This window comes from Haemorhous mexicanus, chromosome 21 (genome assembly GCF_027477595.1).
Source record: "Haemorhous mexicanus isolate bHaeMex1 chromosome 21, bHaeMex1.pri, whole genome shotgun sequence".
In the NCBI taxonomy this organism is placed as follows: Eukaryota; Metazoa; Chordata; class Aves; order Passeriformes; family Fringillidae; genus Haemorhous; species Haemorhous mexicanus.
The window spans coordinates 11,268,090-11,288,931 of record NC_082361.1 but is presented as its reverse complement, the minus strand read 5'-3'; the positions used below and the strand labels follow the sequence as shown (position 1 = coordinate 11,288,931).

Here is a 20,842-nt window from a genome sequence, read left to right as displayed (position 1 = left end):
TGGACAAACAGACTCAGCTAAAAGACATGTTTGGGGAAGTGACAGTTTATTCTTCTTTCCTTCAACTCATTAGGAAATGAATTACTACTCTCAAGCCAATCATAAGGCAAAAACACTATCACACAGACTCCCATAGTCCCATTTGTAGAATTGATTACATTAAGACTTGTGTACAACTAAAAAACCAGAAGATTTTTGGTAAGCATTTATATGTATTCCATTTTCTAAGAAATCTCTCTTGTCTCAGTCAGGCAGCTCTCCGGTGAAACACCAAACCCTGGAAGTTTTACAGTCCATAGCACAGTCATAATTAAAGGATCAAAATTCACTTTGTTCAAAGGCACAAGGCCAACACAGGCCAGCAGGACCTGGGTAGTGTCACTGAATTTTGGTTTTTTTTCTTTAGTCTCCAATTTTAAGCCTTTAGCTTTTAGCCCAAACTCAGCTCCTCAGCAGCACAAACTGGCTTCATGAACAAAAAAAAAAACTGAAGGTGCTTCCTTCCACATTTCCACTGCACTATCCTCATTTATTGTTGTGCCAAAGAAAACAGATGCCTTGGCAGCAAATCCGTTGTGTAGCCAAAGGCCATAGTGACTGGATTCCACTGCACTTGTAAGTGAGAAGCTTGTTCTCAGAGTTACTGCTGGCATTTGAACGGGAGGAACATTAACATTCTGCACTGACTAGTTATGTCCTGTCAATCCCTCTGATGACAGAAGAATGTGCATTTAAATAATTCCTAAAATTTCTCCATTTCTATTCGTACATGGAATGATAAATATTATATTAAACACTTAAATAGTGGTCCCAAGAGATACTTGTAACTCCAGCTAACAGAATGGATCAGCATAAAACAAAGATGCCTCTTACTTTACAAATCAAAGGTTACAATTACTGTAAAATACCTCCCTCGACCACTGGAAAATGAACCATTAGAGTCAAATTCAGTCAGCTCCATTAACAGACAGTGACCTCTGGATTTAGTGGCACTGCAGCTCCTGGCCCTGCCCATGACACCCACTTCCATGGGGAAAAGAGACTTTCAGTGAGACTAACCTCTTCCGGAAATATGAACAATCACATTTCTGAGATCTTATCCATGAATACAGGACTGTCCAAGTCCAAATCCAAAAGGAAAAGCACTCTAGAAAGCTCATTTCCAAATTCATGGCTTAAAATCTGTACATGTGCACATATAAAATGAAAGATCCCAGGGCTCCTGTAAGATTCTTTAAAAACCTGGGTCTCCTTTGTCTTCAAGTAACTGAAATGAATTTCTCCAATTCTACTGGGGCCTAGAACTGCTGTAGACTGTCTGCTTTTAACACTACTGCTGAAAATACCCACTGTACTGGTAAGGGAAAAACATAACTGACATTTTCTCCATTGTCCAAGAAATTATGAATAACAAGAACTTTGCTGTACAGCTGAAAGCTTGTTTTGAGTCAACAAAAACCATGATGTGATATCTGAACAGGAAGGGACAGAAGGAAGCTGATATCTAATATGATCACAAGTTTTCCTAGTGCCCAACCTCTGAAAAGCTGAAAGCAGCTTTCAGTCAGAATACCTGAGTCTAACTGATGCAAATAAGATATAAAATGCACGTGTAGTTTTACTTGCATTTCACATTATCTCCTGCTTTCCTGCAGGGAAGTTAAAAAACTCAATACTTCTACAAAATTATATACCACTTTGAGCTAAACCAGCAGCAAATTCTCTTTCACCATTCATTTCAGCCACAACCTGAATACTGTTCCAAGTGCTCTACAAAACTAAGACACTATACAACAGATGCTCTGCTGCCTCTTTCTTCTCCTAACGTGATGCAGCATATCTCGGGAGTTTGGAATGAGATCAGAGTACCAGCAGCAATACTGACAGATTCTCCCTGGGACAGCACTACAGCTCTTTGTGTATTCCACTTTGCACCTGAACCACTGTCACAGTGTGACAAAAGAATGGCTCTCTAATCCAGTGTTTCAGTGAATCCAGAATAAATCAGAAAACTGGAGGCTTATTCCTGCTCTCCAGGAACAACGCTGTGCCCTAAGCCAATTCGCTGCATTCTCAGTATTTAATGAGCATTTAGTAACACTGACATAAGTGAGTCATCAGCTAAGTGGGCCATCAGAGCCCCGAGAATGTCATGGTCCACGCTACATTACTTTCTGAACCTCAGCACCAGGGAAACCAGCTTCATATGGCACAGCTTTGCCCATCCCAGTACTAGAGATTAGATTTAAGACTGATATGATTTCTTCAAACCAGAGATGCTTTTCCCAAGCTTCTGTCTGTTGTTTGAAGTCAAAAAAGGTGCATTATAGCATCTCTCCTCAAACCCTGAAAAGTAAAGTAACTTGAAGATAAAAATGCCACCACTGGAAGATCCACTGATGTAGAGTCTATGCTGGTACCCAGATAGGGAGTGGATGAGCCTCTGTGTTAAAGACGTATTTGTCAAGGTTGATTAGGTCTGTGTCATCTGAGAAGAGCAGAAACATGTATTTGAGTGTTTCCCCAAGGAAGAAGCTCTCCATTTTATCCCGTGGCTCTGGATTACTGGGATTCTGAACATTGTTAATAGAAGTATAACCACCTGTAGGAACCTGTGGGAAAAAAAAAAAAAATTGCATCTTTGGATAACCTAAAATAATTTTTTTACTTCCTAACATCCAGATGCACTTGGAGAAGATAAGTACAATGAACAGATCATGTTTTCATGCTTTTCATTTCATACTTGGTTTTCATTTACGTATAGAGTTTCAGTAATGGAAAAAAAAAATCTCATTGCATTTTAAAACAAACTACAATGATGAAGCAAAATATCCATTTGTGCTCAGGGTAGAGGGGTATCACAAAGAACATCCCTTTGAAGTTTCTGGACAAATATACAGAAAGGAACCAGCGATTTCTACATTAGAACTGACCCAAGACTTGTATCCATTTCTCTTAAGAACAGACCATTGATATTTGGTGCCACATTTTCACAGCATATCAGTGACATCTCCATGAGCACTGTAGTCAGAATGAACAGAAAAACTTCTATGAAACCATTAATGCCATTTTGTGCTATTTCTTTTTTCTTTGGTAACTTTAATTGAAGAGTTCTTTCAATCCAGCCATGCCCTTCTCAGCTTCCAAAGTCTAAAAACTACAGATTCTAATACTTTGGTAGTCTTGCCTACAGCTTCTGCATTTCAGTTTTTCATCAATGTAATACAACTTCTTTCACTATATAGACTAAGCAGGGTATCTCCATCTGTAAGAAAACAATTTTTCTGTATATACCTACAAATTCCCCCACAGTTATCTGATGAATCTTGAAACATAGTATGTTTTCAAAGCTGTTGTTAGAAAGCAAGTGAGCAAATGCAGTCCTGACAGAACAAGGTTATTATAAACTGGCCTTACCCTGGTGTATCTGTTGAAATTCTGCAAGATTTCCCAGCCCCAGTCCTGATATTTCTTATCACCAGTGAATCTGTACATATAAAAAAGGCTTTCCACAGTTTCTGGTCGCAATAAATTGTGCCTGTCTGCAGGCTGCGAGAGAAAAAATGGCAAGAGCATTTCAGACAGGGAATTTCCTCAAGGATGCATGCAGGGAGAAAAATAATTATTCACATCTCCACCTGCTCCCAAGAGTTTGCTATGCATAAGTCAGCTTCTAAATATACTGCTGGGGTAACTAAAACCAAAGCCTAGGGTATAGCTAGAAGGCAAGGCAGAGAAAGAATTAGGTGCTCCACAAAAAACCCCATCACTAGTATCTAGCCAGGAGTTCAACAGCAGAATAAGGTTACAGAGAAATCATGGAACTGGAGTTCAGGCCAGCAATCTGCTCACCTTGATTTCTACATCCTTGTGGCCCTTCTGTGCATGGAGGTTGAAGTGTACGATCTCTGGGCTCAGGCCTGTCTCTACTTGAGCATACATCTGGTAGCAGGTTTCTATGAGAGTTTCAGCCAATTTCATATGATCAGCAGCCAGTCCATTGTGAGCTCCCAGTGCTAAAGTACCCGGCAAGAAGCAAACTAAGTGATCCTGCAAGACAAGACAACTCTTACTGAGAAGTTACACATCAAACAGCAATGGGAAGTAAGGGGGCACCGTCTTTTAAATCTTTTTCTTTTTAATTTTTTATTCTTTCTCTTCCTCAAAACACATTTCGTGTACCAACAACTTGAGGATAACTTTTTAACAATCTCATGTGATGTAACATGAGGCAAGCAGCATTATCACAGAAATCATTAATTTCAAAAATTTACAAGAATGTGTTTTTATGACAAGTTTCTGGAAAAAAGGTCTCAGGTCATGTTGAGGGGAAGGAGAGTGTCTTTTGGTTTACCAGAAGCATACATTTCATATCAGCTCATGCAGGGCATCAAAAGAACCACCTAAAGGCTTGGTGTCCTAATTCTAACCTAATGGTAGGTTAGGAGCTAACCTACCATTGATGTAAGAAAGTAAGCACTGCAGAATAATGACACATATGGAATCTCAAATGATTTTCAACATTCAGAATCAAAGCTCAGGTCTCAAAAACATAGTAAAACCACTCTGATGTCCGTGTATGGACCTTTAAAAGCTTTGTCCACTCCTTAAGGAAAGTGGAGGGTTGTAAAGGTCAGCACAGACATAGGAGCCAAACAAGCCCCACTGTTCCAGCTGGACAGGGTAAGAGACCTGTCCAGCCTTTCACCCAATTATAATGGATTAAAACGAAAATTCTGACTCCCTGAAACAGAAGAAGTGTTCTGACATGTACAGACACCAAAGCCAAATATATCTGTCTTAATTCACCTCTGTCCTATCTTGGAATGGGGCAGCCCCCTCTACCCAAAACCCAGACTCTGGTCTTACTCACAGCAGGTTTTTTGGAGAGCTTTTGGGAAATTCAGATCCAAGAAGCACATGCTGAAAACCAGAACTGATTATCTTAAAAATGCTACATCAGGAAAGGCTATACATACATTAATAATACATCACTCGTCTTTCAGACAAGCTATGCACATATACAATACCTTCACTGCATGGGATTTTTAACTGAAAGATCTTAAAATACACAAATTGGGAACAGAGGGTTAAGATCAATCAATTTTCCCTACAGCAAACAGCATACTGTTATACTCAAGAATCTTCCAGTTAGGAAAATAAAGATGTCATGAATGGACAGAAACCTCCAAAATCATTAATTTCTTTTTTAACCCCATAATTCAGTATTGGATGACATGCTTCTTTTGAAGGCAAATCTGAAAACACAGGTGTGCAAGTGTCTACATATATTTTTGAATTATTGAAAACTAGTAATATGTAAAATAGGTATTATCACAACAATTTAGGACACTGCAACTTTATGACTAAAACAGGAAAAAAAAGAAAATTTAATTCCAGTACCAAAATGTTCAGTCTTGAAGGAACAAAATGGGTTTACTACAGTAACTCATAGAGAAGGCCCTCAGTTTGCACTTGTAGTTAGTATCTACAAGGCAGTTACTCATTACCGTCATCACACTGGACAGATGTATATGTCTATATCATCTCGTGGTTTGGGTTTTTTTCATTTGTTTGGTTCCGTTGGGGTTTGGATTTGTTTTTTGAGAGGGAAAAGCTTTGCATTTGCCTCTGTGTTGGGTTTTATTTAAATTTTGTAATGGTTTTTCTGTCTTCTTTTGCAGTTATTTCTTACCATCTTGGCACTGAAATGGCCATGAGCAAGCTCTCCTACAAAAGTAAGCTTCTTGGGTTCTGATCTCTGAAGAAGATGCTTTTTTACTCCTTCTATGGCTCTCATATAGTCTTCCAAAAGCCTGGGAAAAAAATCATCCCCAGTTGGCTCACATGCACACAATAAGAACATATTTGATCATAGCTGATGTTCAGCACAATCTTTTAGACAACTGTTGCTTCAGTCTACAGAGTAATATTTAACTAAACATGAAAACTTAACTCCCTCAGTAACCATCAACACAACATTCATCAGTTGTCACTATCATGTAGCAATACTGGGTTTACTTGAAAAGTAAATAATAGTACTTGAATACTTATTCAAATATTAAAGAAAACACCTGCAACTGTTTCTAGGCAATAACCAGATTTTATTTCAAAAATCCTTGGAAGCAGTTACTAAAATCACAGAAAATCTAGGCTGGGAAGGACTTTATGGAGGTCTCTATTTCAACCCTCTGCTCCGAGGCAGATTCAATTTCATCAGGTTGTCTGAGTGGTTATGCAAGCAATTTTTCAGTACCCCCATCCAAAGATGGAGATTCAAAGAGTTTAAGCAATCTTTTCCAACTGACCTTTCTCACTGTGAAACACTGTTTCAGAGCATTTAATTTATTTTTTCCTTGCTTTCATGTACTTTCAATATGGTAAACAACCTGTTGATTGTGCGGCTCACAAAATGCCATTGAGGTCCCAAAGACACCTGTTCTCCACTTCTTCAAAGCTTAATGGTAAATGCCTTTCCCTCCACTTTATGAAACTGTTAAAAGTAAGGTAAGCCTCAGAAAGAGCAGTGATGAAAGCTTTGTTTGCAGAAGGGCATCTGCTCTGACACACAGAAATGCCCCCAAGGGACACATTTTTGCTCTGTCTGCATTAAACTCCTTGAAATTAAACAGTCTAACAGAATTAGCTTATATGCAGACTTATCTTGAAGGAACACTTCTTTTCCAACATCTTTAACTCCTCCTTGTAAACACTCTTCCACTAAGAAACATATGAGACTTGAGGAGGGACTTTTTACAAGGGCATACAGTGATAGAGCAAGGGTCTTTAAACTGAAAGTAAGTAACTGATACTGAATATTAGGAAGAAATTCTTCTCTGTGAGGGTGGGGAGGCCCTGGCACAAGTTGCCCAGAGGAACTGTGGCTCCCCTATCCCTGGAAGTGTCCCAGGCCAGGTTGGACGGGGCTTGGAGCAACCTGGTCTAGTGGAAGGTGTCCCTGCCCATAGCAGGGGTGGCACAGGATGAGCTTTAAGATCCCTTCCAACCCCAACCAGTCTGGGATTCTGGAATTAAAGACAAGACAACACAAACATCAAACTTCTGTCCCCCTTCACCTTTCACTAACAAACCTAGAGCAAATACAGACATCACTGTCAAAAGGAAATACCCACAGTATTTCAGAAGTGTCATTCTCATCTCCTTTCTGTGACACTCCTCACATTTGAGGAAGAAAAGCTTCTTGTGGAGAGGGAGTTTTAAGACTAAGGCTAACTCTCCTCATGTTCTTTCACCATGTTACCACAGGTCTCTCTTTTTTCTTAGCTTGCTTTTAAAACAGTACTAAGTTCAGCTGACTCTTGAGCACATGCATTGTTCTTCTTTAAGCAGCAAACTACAACAGAGGGTTTTACAGCTCACCTGATTATCACACCAATATGAGAAGTGTAAAGAACTTACTCATTTTCTTTCTTTCCACCCTGAATCCACTGCTTGAGCAGATACTCATAGTAGCTGTCAGCTCTGGCTCCCAGAGTGTAGACCCCCAGGTGGGTGAACTGCCCGCTGTTGGTGTTGATGAACATAGGCACGAGGCCATCATTTTTCCCTGAGAGGATGTGAACCTGCTTCATCACCTCATCTACAGCTTTCTACAAGAAAGAAAATGGAAAACATAAATTATAGGTATAAATGAGGTACAGAATTGTGTCTAGCCACTATAGCCCAGTAACAAACCCGTAACTTTGCTTCCCCAAATTAGCATCAGGGACATCAAGTTCAGCTAGAGCAATATATTAAATTCAAGATTCCAGACTTTTGGACTCTCAAAATATGATGTTCTGGTTATGTTCAAGTACTCTGAAGCAATTATAACTGTTTCCCTTCCTTGAAGGCAAGCCCACTCAAAAGCCAGTACTACAGCACTCAGATTTACTCAGACTTGCAAAGTAGAAGTCCAGCAAAAAAATCAGCTACATGAATCTATTTAGCAATAGCTAAGGTTCTTTAAATGACTGCATTCTTTAACACTGAGCTGTGGATACAGTTCAAAATAATAACATCAGCAAACAAAAAGAAAAATTGAAAATATTATTTTCTCTGAAATTCTTTTATTTTAACTAACTCTTCCCTATATGGTGACCTGCTCTCAGACTCTTGACTATTGAATGACATTTTAGTTCCTTGGATGGTAACAATTCAGTTTTGTTCTCTGCACATGGAAAACAGCATCCAGAAACCACACTCAGAAATTTTTGTTTTTCTACTTAAAAGCTGTTTCTGAGGAAGAAAAACTATTACTCATCTCCACTACTATTTTTGCTATTCAATAAAATAATGGATTTTTTTTTTTTTCCCTTGTCTAGAGTTTCACAACTGATTTATCATAACTTAGAGACTCCTGAGACCGTGAGTACTAATGGAGAGTCAGTGGTAGAGCTGCAGAGAAATGGACAAAGAGAGCAATATCAAGTGATTCTTCCATACCCGGAATTTCTCATCTCCAGTCAGACGAGAGAGCTCCCTGAACTCCAACTGAATGCTGGTCACCTCTGCCACAGTGCTGTCAGATGTCCAGCGAGGGGGATGTGCAGTGCCCCGACCAATGTTGACATCAGAGTAAGGTATCTTAGAGGGCGTCCTGAATGCTGGCATAAGCCTGTTTCCAATGTCTTTCTAAAGAAAACCCAGGAGCATAGGGTCAAAACAACAGTCAAACCAAAAATACATATATATATATATATATATGGACATCCCATTAGATTTTCTTCACAAAGCAGATGGAAAAAGATAGAACAGCAGCTTAGTTTTAGATGATGCAAGCAATTAATGAAATTTAAAAAGTCATTAACTTATTCATAGTAATGAGCAGAGTTTCCACCTTGTCCTTAGCACTGCAGGCCTCATCTGAGGCTGCAATCCCTATCATGATCAGATTAGCTAGATCAGCCTGCAGTCACAGGCTGATCTAGCTAATCTGCTGAAGCAGCTGATGCTGTTAAGACACACAGAAAGGGCAGCAAAAAACAACTATTACCCTTTGCCAATCATTTTATTTCTTCTTTTGTTTCATGAACTTCATGATGCTCAGCCATTCATCAGCAGAAGAGCAGACATACAAGAAAAGGTGACAAACACAGCAAGGCTTTGAGGTTGTACAGAAAGCAGAAGTGCAGGCTTCAAAGCTTAATGGTAAATGCCTTTCCCACCACTTTATGAAACTGTTAAAAACCAGCAACATTTAACTTTCTGAGGAATCTTCCCTCAACTTTGTCCAATATGGAATACATAACCCAATTTCATTTGTAAGGCCAGACACTCACAGCTTTTTCCAAGAAAAGGCTATCTCCAGAGAGGTGATAGGTGCTCAGCAAGCCACCCAGGATACGGATAGTGCTCTCAAATAGGTTCACATCCACATTTTTATCAAAGACTAAATCATTTGCTACCCATTTTCTTGCTTCTTCAAACTCTGCAAAGCATAAAAGGTAGTTCAGTTCAGAACTTCTGGCATGTTCCAATAACTAAAGACATAAGTACTACATATATCCATGACAGTTACTTGTATTTGTCTATAGAGATGAAAATTTTAGGTAGAAAATTAAAATGAAGAGCACATGCTGGAAGAAGTTTCATTACCATCGGCTTAATTTTTATTCAGCACATACCACAGAAGCATACAGACGGAAATATCCACCAAAAAAGAAAATCTTTAATAGTTTAGGAAAAGAAGAATTTTTTTATTAAAATAGTCCCAAAATTAAAATCATTCAAATCCATCCATTTGATTTGTCAGATAATTAGTTACACATCCACAAAGCCTGCTAGTTTTAATTAAATCTTTTTCAACCAAACCCATTATCCAGCAAGATAACAGTAACATTTTCAGTTAATAGATTTAGCCTAGCAATGTCCTCAGGAACCTGCTTCCTGCAAGACGATGCAATCTTTTTCTCTAGAAACAAAAATGGTTGTTTATCACATTACTAATTCAAAGGAAGGGTTAAAAGAAAAGCCATATTAGGTTCATCAATTAGCTTAGCAGCAGCATCACTCAATAACTGCTTTGGCAAAGGGTCTCCACAGTGCATGTGAGTCAATTTAGCCCTCACAATTGGAGGCTGAGCTATTTCAGTGATCTCACAGCTTCTGGAAACTCCTGCTTGTGAGAAGCAGAACAACCAGTTTACCAGAAATGGAAGGCATTCCTTAGAAGATAAACTCTGGAGCAAATGGATGCCTCTGCGCCCTCCAGTCCCGGATGCTGGGCAAACACAGGATGTTGGGCACATTGAGAAGAATTACTAAAATTCTTCAGTCAGTGTTGTCAGAAGTACAACAGCAAAGGCAGAGTTCTCTGCCACAGAAGCTTTTGCATTCATCAGCTGACAAGAAAGACTAGCAGCCTCAAACAGAACTTGCATTTACATAGCACTTGTTATTCAGAAGAAACCCCAGGAGCTCTCTAAGGCAGTCAGCAGAACTGATAAAAAATAGAAGTCCTCACCAAGAACCCATTTTCAACACATCTCTAATACTAATAATTTATTTTAAAAACTCTACTCAGTTCAAAATTAATTTTTTAGGAAAAAAAAGAGCAAAATACTAGCAACTTGATTAAACTTCAAGAAAGCCTGTGCAGGCCTAGAGCTGCACACACACACACACCATATTATTTTACAAAAACTTCAAAGGTAGAAGAGACAGAACCATGAAATACTTCAAGTATTTATTGTACCCTCATTGGCAGCTCTGTTCTTCCTATTGTGACTGAAAATTCTGTAAGTTTAATAAAAGTTTACAAAGGTGGCTATTGACTATGGTTAAATAGATACAGTTCCAGAAATTTTTCAGTACCATTAAAAAAACCCCTGCATCACAAAATAAAACAAATTCCAACCAACCCAAACAACCAGCCACAAAAAATGGTCGTAAATACTAATTAAGCATTTACGTTCTTTGCAACAGAATTGCAAAATTTTTGGCTTAGTTTTTAAAATCTGTTTCAAAGTTTTGTAGCATGGTCATTTCCAGAATAACTCTCAAAAATACAGACAACAAAACAATTCAGGAAAGAGGTACTGAGCATTCCCTTTCTCCACCCATGGATTCCTTACAGAAACAGCCTTCTTAAATCCATATATGAAATACTGGTATTAGGTATGGCAAAACACAAGCAGGGAACATAGACAAACCACTCAAGAGTGATGGGTAGAATGCCTCCAGTGGCTATTTAATGGCACAGAGGTTTTAGTACAGAAACAAAGGCCAGGAAGTTTATTAAAACATCCATCAAATTCTACCAGATACATACACTGTGTATACATACATATGTATGTATGTATTTACCCTCAGAGGAAAGCTAAATTTATAGCCCATGTGTAATAAATATTCCCCTCAAAGAACTTTGAACAGGCAGTACCAGAAGAGAAATTAAATAAGTATGTTAGGGGAAAAAAACTGGAAGAGGAAAAAAAAAATACCTTCTTTTAAGCCTAAAATCCACATGGTATCCAAGGCATCAATTAAGGTAAGCCCAAGTCCAAACCACTCGCTGTAGGACTTGGACAAAGGCTTCAGCTCATCATGGCCCCAGGCAAAATCCTTGTACCCTTTCCAGGCATGGCGGAAGGCTTCAATCACAGCCAGCTGGCGCTCATTGATGGGCACTGCAAAGGAGAAACAGCACCTTGCTCAGGACTTCTACAGGCACTGATGGAACTCTACTACGCACCACCTTACTACATTCCACCAAAAATAAAATTTCTTCCAAACTAACTGATCAGTGCAATGGAAAAACCACCCTCACATTATTCATTTCAGAACAGCCTTTCCTCTGCAGAATAACCAATCAGTGTTTCCAGTAAGCAATTCTGTCAAATTCTCTGGAAAAGAGAAATCTCTCTGGAAGCAGATTTCTCCCTGGCAACAAAACTGTCATTTCTGCAAATAAAACATTAAAATAATCACATGCACAGCTGTAGATGAGTATCACTAAAGCTCAAAGAGATGAAAGTCAGGAAATACCAGATTAAGATCCATGGTAATCCAAGTGCTCAATACATATGCTTAAGAATAAAATCCTCAGCTAATTCAACACAGAACATCTTTTCTTCATCTTCACTCTCTTACTAACTGCTTTCTGTTCAATTTAAAAATCACTTCTTCAAAATTATTTCTATTGAACTTTCTATTTAATATCAAAATAGAAAGAAAATTTGCATTTTCCATCTTGGCAAAACCAAGTCTTTTTCCATAGATGTACTGATGTTTTTGCTTGCGATATGCCATAAAGTGGAGCTTATGTTACACACTGAACATGAAAAATTTCAAGCCATTAGCTGAAATCTTGAAAAATTATGAACAAAGACTTCTAGAGTGGGAAACACCAAGCAGCATAACTAACCCCATAAATATAAGGCTTGCAGAAGTGCAAATACATCACACTGAAATATGCCACGTTTATTACACCAGAACTTGCCGGTTTCTTCTCTGAACCCAGAAAAAGGATGAACAGGTTCTTAGCTCCACAAGTGCAGCAACTTGAAAAACAACTTCTGCAGCTTTCTGGTGAGCCTTAAAAATAGTTCCACTTAGTTCAGGGAGGAAGTCACTTTCCCTGTATTTGCAGAACAAAAGGAAAAGCACAGCTGAAAAGGAAGCTGTGTCTTTCATGCCCTCCTTCTTTAGGTTATCCTGCCTCTTCCCAGAGGCTATATTTCGAAGATTTGTCTCTAAAATTTATTTTCAAATATTGAAGGCTAACAAGCATGAAGGCTGGCATAGTGAAATAAGAACACTGAAAAACTAGGATGTTCTAGGTAAGCAATCTCTCCTATACTTTTTGTTTCCTTTAATCTAAATAAACAAATAAAATAATGTGTAGGGGGAGAAACTGCACAACTGAAGCCATAAAAGCAAACAAAAAAAAAAAAAAGGTATCATTAGCTGTCCTATTTACCTGGTTCTTTCTGGTCTTCAGTTTCCACAGATGAAGTTTTTTCCAGTGCCATTATTTTACTGGATGGAGGTTCAGTGCTTTGGTCAGGTTCTATCACTGCTCCTCTCCAGCTGCAAATACAAGGGACTTATTTTGGAAACAGAAAATCATGCAAACGAATGGGACTTATCTCTGTATTTCCTCTATCACACAATACTTTGATAAAACAGAAGTTAAATTTTGTATCAAGGATCAAAATGATTATGTGGCCGACTAATTAAGTTTTCTGTTCAAAGAAATTTTCTTTGCAGAGAAATTTTACTTGATTAAGAAATGTGAATTACAAGCTCGTGGAATTTCATTAAATATCTTGGTAATGGAATTTAATAAAATACTTCTTAAAATAAACACCTGAAAATGTTGTATTACAAGAATTTATTATCTACCAGCTCTGAAATGACCACAGTAGCTACTAATGCTAAATAGTACCATGTTGAATCCTCTCAATCCTTCCCCCTGAGGGAAATCCCCAGGGTCTTGTCTTGGAAAAATATATCATAGAGTTTCCCCACCTAGGCTGATAGAGAGGACGCAGCCCATGGTGCTCTGCAGCACTATTTCCAATCTACATTAGATTGCTTCCCGCACTGGCCAGTTGATACTCCCCACCCCAACTATTCATCCCTCATTGTCCCTACAGGTTGCTGCCTTTTGTCCTGTTCTCATGGCCTTACTCTGAGCGGCTTCTGAGAGACACTTCAAAGAAGGTTGCAGCATTTCTACTACCCTGCCATGCCGCAACAGTAACACATAAATGATGATCACCAAAACTCATGATTAAGTACAAAGGATGAGATGCTCAAAGTATTAACTCTGCTATCAGGGGATCACAAGCCTTCTCTTCTACCATAGATGCGTAAATCAGTTTTTACAGGTTTTCATGAAGAATCTCCTGAAGAAGTCTTTCAGAGCAGACTTCAAGTCAGGCCAAATTCATATCAAGATCAAACAATCTCAACCATACCATTTAATATATAGGTATGGTGCCTTTGAGTCCATTATATGCTTCCTACGGGAACCAGGCTTACAGGACCTTTGAAGTCTATATTGTTTACTTTAACAGTCTGACTGTTTCCAGTCAGCATATCTTTTGACTTAGATAAATGCCGTATTTCATTTCTTACTATCATTCCTTAAATTTGTAGCTAGTCTTCACTATGTTTTCACTGCTCTTGTAAGTTCACTTGTTACCACCTGTTTAAGTCTGTGAGTTACATGCAAACTTGTGTCTCTGAGCACAAGCAAAAACAAAACATTTTCAGACAATACTGAAGCCAAAATGCTGAGCCAGGCACAGTTCTGATGCTATGATCAGCTCATCTGAGCCAGTGCTAAAGAGAACTTAAAACTCATAAAACCCCCAAGCCTCATGTTCCAAGTCTGAAGAACCTCTGCTGAACTTTTGGTAGTCTTTTCTATATCCACATTACTTTCCTTCACTTATTCCCAAATCAAAACACTTCCATAACTATAGAAGCATAGACCTTCTGTTAAAGATACTACTAGATCTGTACAAGGGATGAAATGTCTTGTAAGAAAGGAGTAAGCACATTCCTGTTACACTCACATAACCATTGGTTCTGCATGGTCCGCCTAGGCCCAATGTCTTTAGTGGCACCAACCCACAAGAAGCACTGACAATGCTATCACTTTCCAAACCTGCCCCAGGACAAAAACACTTGTAGCAGCACTATTACATTGATACTGTTAGATTAACATTTATTACAACAAATAGCAGAAACCTCAGGACACTGAGAATCTTGCTGAACATTAAGAGTGTCTAAGTGCATTAGAAATACAGCCAGCCTTGCAGGGCTTCAAACCCTCTACAGCTGTGTGAGCAAACAGTAAAATCAGAGAAACTGCACATTCATCAAAATTAAATCTATCAGCCTAGTAATATCAGCAGCTATCAGGCCAGGCCTGAGAACAAACCCATGCAAAGAAAGAAAATAATCTCGGACACATACAACAAAAAGCCCTTAAAATTTTCACTCCAACACTTAATGGATCTTGGCAGAGGCAAGGGGGAAGGAAGCACTGTACCTTGCCTGCAACGTTTCTACCTGATAATGGATTTCTCTGTTTTCTCTACTTTATCCGTTTCAACCAGCTCTTCTACAGCCCTCATGGTATCATGTCGGGTCTTCAGCCTCATGTCTCTCCGTGGTGCCTTGATCTGAAGATTGGAAGGACCACGACGGACATGAGGTTGTTTCGGTGGCTTCTGAGAATAGGAAAAAAAAAATGTGCTTGGTAAGTTGCAGTGATGGTAAAATTTCAAACCATAAATCAGTATCATTCCAGTATCAAGCATAAATTCAGATAGATCTTATTTTGCCTGTTTTGAAGCAGGCAAATTCTAACCTGAATGGAACATATGCTAAAGATCTTGTGGGTTTGTTTGCTTGAAACTTTTGTTAAAATCATCCCGTTCTTAAGTTTACACTGATAAATTACTTCTAAACTACCTTTACTGCTCCCAAGTATTCATTTAACAAAAGGCAGTGACAAAGGATTGTAAAGATATTTGATTCCATTCTACTAGGCAGAGTAAATTTATGAGAATTAGCAAAAAGAATGCAAAAACAAGTTTCCACAATGCCAGTGAAAACCAAGAATTACTATACAGTAATACATGTACATTTTTGCATGATGAAGAAAAGATTTCATACTAAATTTTGAATTCATTAAATGAACATCCCTGCATTCATGTGATAAATTCATGACAAACAACACAGTAACCAGTATTCCTTTGCTCCACTAACTCACACAGTCAGCTGATGTTCCTTTCCCACTGCATTCCCTACAAACATAACCCTTCAAAACCTCCTATCATCTGCTCTTTCTGAAGCTATTTCTCAAGCTTCCAGACAAACCATGACACCAGGCTCCTCACAAGAGTGGAGACTGATTCACACAGCACGAGTGAAGCTTCAAGCGAGAGGCCAGTGTGACAAAGTCCTGGCAAGCCTGGGCAGAGCAGTGAGTAAAAAACAGCATACAAAACATGTAAATAAAAAAGATAAAGCCAAGAAATACTACACCAAAACCCTCCCTGAGAGGACTGCATTCCACCAAGATCACATGTTTATTGCAAGTTCTAACTCCTTCCTCCACAACTGTTGGAACCAAGCACTATTTGCCTTCACAAAGTCTTTGTGACGTTAGAAAACTAGTTTCTTCTCACATTACCTGCAGTGAAAGCTCAGGGTAGTCTCCATGGTTGGCATCTGCTTTCTGGGGTGCCGGTAGAACAGCTGGATTTGCCAGCTTCAATCTAGGAATTTCTTGTTCTGTTCTCTGATCATCCAATGATTTGTTTGTTATACCTAGACACACAAAACTACTCAGCACAAGGAATCAAGTTAATGCTGCAGTTAGAAATTTAGAACAGTTTGCTGTATACAAGTAGTAGATGCACCTCCAAAAACTGTTTTCATCCACAAAGCATTGATAAACACACACTAACTGTGTGTATTAACAAATACAAATTGTATTTAGGTATTAATCCTCTCCCTAATATAAAAGGAAGCTGCTAAAAGGCACATGGGGATTTTTAAAATTGCTACTATTTCAGTTTGTCAATACAATTAATAAGATAATATCAGAGGTAAATGTGCATTAGCATTACTCAAATGCTTAGAAATTCTAAACTGATTAGGTTTGAGCTACACGTATCCACATAAAAAAACAATAAAAAAAAAACCACACTCAAAACCTTCAGATCTTAATCAACTGTCATAGCTTAGGAATGGTAGTTCCCAATTCAGTGCTCCCTGAAACAAAAAAAAACATATTGCTATTCTCTTTCCCTTTTCTGTTTTGCCCTCCCCCTTCCCTCTGGGGTGGATGAGTTGAAAATTGGAGGCACAGAAGGCAAAGATCACAGGTTGAGATAAGAACGATTTAGGGGAAACAGCAATAAAATAAGAAAACAAACACTAAGGACAATATTAATAACAAAAGGTATAGGAAAAAGAAACTATTTACATGAAGGCATGAATAAAGATGGCTGCCCCTGCTATGTTTTCTCTACCAGGAGGAGCCCCCCCTTCTGCCCAGCACAGAGAGTCCCTTTCTCCCCTCTCCCACACCCAGCAATGACTGAGGGGGCACAGAATAACATCCAGACCTTAGCCACACCCCCTCCCAGCTACTTCAACAAATTAACTATCCTGGCTGAAACCAGGACATCAACTAAAACAAAATATTGCTCTAGTCAACATAAAGAAAGAAATGGAATACCAAAAATATTTTTTGAGTAAGCACTGCATCATTCAAACACCACATAAAATCATCTCAGAACTTCATTTTAATGAATACACCTAGTCATTACCAATGGAAATTAAAACTGGTTATAAGATCCACAATCATCCCCTAATCTCTCATTGCCAGAACGCAAGGTGTTAACACCTCGTTCTGGCTATTGCAAGCTGTACAGAACACATACTTTTCCATGTTTCCCCCATGCCTGTGAACGAAATTACTCCAGACACTGCCAAGAACACAAACAGGAAGAGAATGACACTCCGCTGGAGTCGGGACAGCTGCTTCCATTTCTTTAGGAGAGAAAAGAAGTGAAAGAAAGAATATTTAGCATGACATTAAGAACCTACTTGGTTAAAAATAAACTCTTATTGGTTCATTCAGATTAAAACACACAAAATTGACTAAAATTTAATTTTACCCTGTTTCCAACTGCATATACCAAATTGCTTTTTTTCTTTGATGACAGAGAAAACAGAAATCCAACCAGCTGGCACAAGAAGCTCACAAAAACATAAGAGCCACTTGCTTAAAGAACCTCAGAACCTGCCAAATGCCAAGACTCCCAGAAAGCTTCAACTACAGCTGACTTTAATCACAACCTCCATTGGTTGACCTGAGCACCTGCTAAGCTATCAACTGGGAAATCAGCCAAAAGCCTCTTTCCTCCTAGCTGGCAATGGACTGCAGAATGCACATGCAAAATTAGGAACAGAAGAAAATGGCAAGAAAACTAAAAATGTTACTGCAGCAAAGAAGAATAGCTCAAAATAAGGTGAGCACCAATCACTGGCAGGTCATGGGTTTGATCCTTGTATGGGCCGTTTGCTTAAAGCGTGGGTCCCTTCCAACTCAGAATATTCTGTCAATCTGTGAAAGTCAGGTATCCTGGCTCTGACAAGCATGGGAACTGTCACACAGAACAAATTCTGCACCACAAAAAAAGAGGCACCAACTTGCAGCAATGTGAAAATTAAGTAAAACACTACAACAGCAAACAAGACAAACTCACAATCTTTTCAAGTTTAGTCCTGGGCAAAAATGTACTGTTAACACTAGATTACATGCAACAATCACTGAAAAACTGACAGCAAATTACATTAACCTGAAAGAGGCCAAGGTACATTAGCCTCCATTTACAGAGAGAGAAGCTGGAGTCAAACATCAAGGGCTAAACTGCCACCATTACTTTTCCAACAGTCCTCCTGAAATTCACTAATTCTGGTTTGGATATACAGAGGGAACTTCACTGTCAATGCTACACTTGGGAAGGACCTTTGCCACAAACCACACAGTACCTCCCACAGACCTCATCCTCTTAGCAACAGCCAAAAGCTGGGAATGTCTCCGTGCAGAACTGTCAATGGGCTCACACTGTGAGTCCCACAGCACAATTTCCTGCCTTCCACCTGCACTGTTGACTGTACAGGAATACTGTACACCCTTCTTTGTACACACTGCAAAATGCTGGTCCCACTGTGTCATCTTCAGTTCTACGTGCTTAGCAAATTCTGTGACCCTCTCCCCATTGCAAAAAGATCCTTGAAATCCAGCAGCCCTGTGGTTCATCAGGGTAGGATGGGAAAAGAAGCTTTAATTGTGGTGTCTTGCAACGGGTAGGAGTAAGGCACAAGAACATGCGAGGGCATTCACCACCATCTTACTGGTTTTCCGCTCACAAAGAGTAAGGGTAAAATGAAGGGTAGTAACTCGGGCCCATATCTCTCTAGCTGGTAATAAAAAGAGAACTGTGAGACTGTGGGCCTAAACAAGCTCTTCATACACACTTCATCGGACGACCTGTAAAGCCTCTGTAGGTGACTATACATCATCTCCTATCTGTAACAAGGGTTATCCTGGTCCTCTGACTCACTCTTTCCCAAAGAAGACTCTCCAGCCCAAGACTGCCATCCCACATGAAGCTGTCTGCCCATTCTACCCACAAGCAGACAAGGTCACTTCCCAGAGCTCTGCCAGAGGACCCCTCTTCTCATACTCAGCTTTCACACTGCTCCCTTTACTCTCCATGGGCAGAAGACAGGACTCTCCCCTTATGCCTTAACACAGGGAACAAAGGCACCGAGACCAAATCTCACTCCCCTCATTCCTATCCCGAGAGTCAAGCGTTGCCCCTCAAATGTCCACGAGCAGAGGGCAGGATTTTACCGTATGCCTCCGGTCCCAGCTTTATTCGTGAAAATTAAGACATGACGTGGAGACACCTCAGCCAGCCCGCCCTTACACACCCCGCGGAGAGCAGTCCGGCGAGCACTCTGAAAGCAGAGCCCAGAGCGGGGCCGCCCCAGCGCCCAGGGCCCACAGCCTTGGTCTCTGCCCGACTCGGAACTGGGGGACGACGCCAGGTTCCCCATGACACTCTAGCTGCACCAAAGCCTAGGGACATTCCTGACCGCCCAACAGCCCTCCCCCATCACCAGGTGCCCCCCGCAACCAGCCCGGGGATACCCCGGTACCGCACAGCTCCCCGCGTGGCCCTCACCCGCCAGCAGGAGCGCCGCCGCCAAGCCTTGCTGTTGTTATAGCCACCGACCCCGGCCGCCTCCTCTGGGCCGAGAGTGACGGAGATGAAGTCCCGGCGCGGCGATCCCGCGGCGGCGGCGGCGGCACCCGAGTACATGACGGCGCCTCAGGGGCCGCCTGCCGCCATGGCCCCGCGGGACGGAGCGGCCGCTTCCGGCAACCGCTTCCGGTGCTGCTCTAGCTCTGGCACCGGCGCGTTAGCGCTCGATGGCACCGAGGCGAGGCGGGACGCAGCGCGGTCGGCGGCGCCGCGGAAGCGCCGGCCCTGAGGAAGCCCAGTCGGGACGGGCCCTCTCCGCGGGCGGGCAGGAGGAGGTCTCACCCCACGCTGCCCACTCGCCGAGCCGCCCCGAGGCGGCAGCCCTCGGCTTGGGTACGGCCCAACCCCCCCCCCCCCCCCCCCCGCCTACTTCACGTCACGGGCTTCAAGTCTGGGCAGGGGTGCTCGGGGCTGCTTTCATTTTGCCCTTGCCTCTCGCTGTCCTGGCGCACCTCGCCGAACCGCGCCCTGTTCAGCGAGGACAGCAGCTGCCGGGGTGGGCAGTGAGCCAAAGGAGAGGCTGGGAATTCTCGTTGTTCTTTGGTTGTCGTGAGACTGCAACATAGAGACCAGTCACAGAGTCATTGGCATGGAAGAACTGTAAATGTAGAAACGCACGTGTCAGATAATAAGGAAAATCAACTCAGTAAATGGCCTGCAAGTCCCCATGGAACGGGGAGTAGGCCACTGTGGCGAAGTGCAGCCCCGGCACAGAGCACTATGCCCGGACCCATGGAGGGGGACGGCCACCGTAGCTCCTCCCGCCCAACTGCAGAGTGATCACGGCCGGGGAAAACCCTGAAGTGCTGCTGCCTCCGAGAGGACAGGAAATGCTGTCTGACGGCATTATCACCTGCCACGGAGACACAACAGTTTTCCAGCAGGCAGTGCAGGAACACGGGCCTGAGAGCAGACAACTGGAATCTGCAAGAGGATGTGAGTGGGTGAAAAGCAACTTAACTAGTTGTGTAAATAGACCCTTCCAAAAGACCTGGCACTGAATTTTGGTATGCAGCAAGAAGCACTCATCCCAC

The 20,842-nt window shown here is 41.0% G+C and overlaps 1 protein-coding gene across 2 annotated transcripts; it reads right to left on the bottom strand.

Annotated features, from left to right (window-relative positions):
• Nucleotides 1-29: 29 nt before the first annotated feature.
• Nucleotides 30-20,089, bottom strand: MAN1B1 (mannosidase alpha class 1B member 1). 2 transcript variants are annotated; one of them, XM_059865441.1, is made up of 13 exons: nucleotides 19,728-20,083; nucleotides 17,412-17,520; nucleotides 16,154-16,290; nucleotides 15,025-15,185; nucleotides 12,920-13,029; nucleotides 11,442-11,627; nucleotides 9,282-9,430; nucleotides 8,446-8,634; nucleotides 7,420-7,610; nucleotides 5,696-5,816; nucleotides 3,853-4,050; nucleotides 3,418-3,549; nucleotides 30-2,612 (listed from the first exon to the last, which is right to left on the bottom strand). In XM_059865441.1, exons 1-13 carry the CDS (start codon nucleotides 19,863-19,865, stop codon nucleotides 2,409-2,411), a joined length of 2,025 nt encoding a protein of 674 aa, XP_059721424.1. In that variant the 5' UTR covers nucleotides 19,866-20,083; the 3' UTR covers nucleotides 30-2,408. The 2 variants fall into 2 exon arrangements, with proteins under 2 accessions (XP_059721424.1, XP_059721425.1); XM_059865442.1 differs by lacking the exon at nucleotides 3,418-3,549 and having other exon boundaries at nucleotides 19,728-20,089.
• Nucleotides 20,090-20,842: the final 753 nt, after the last annotated feature.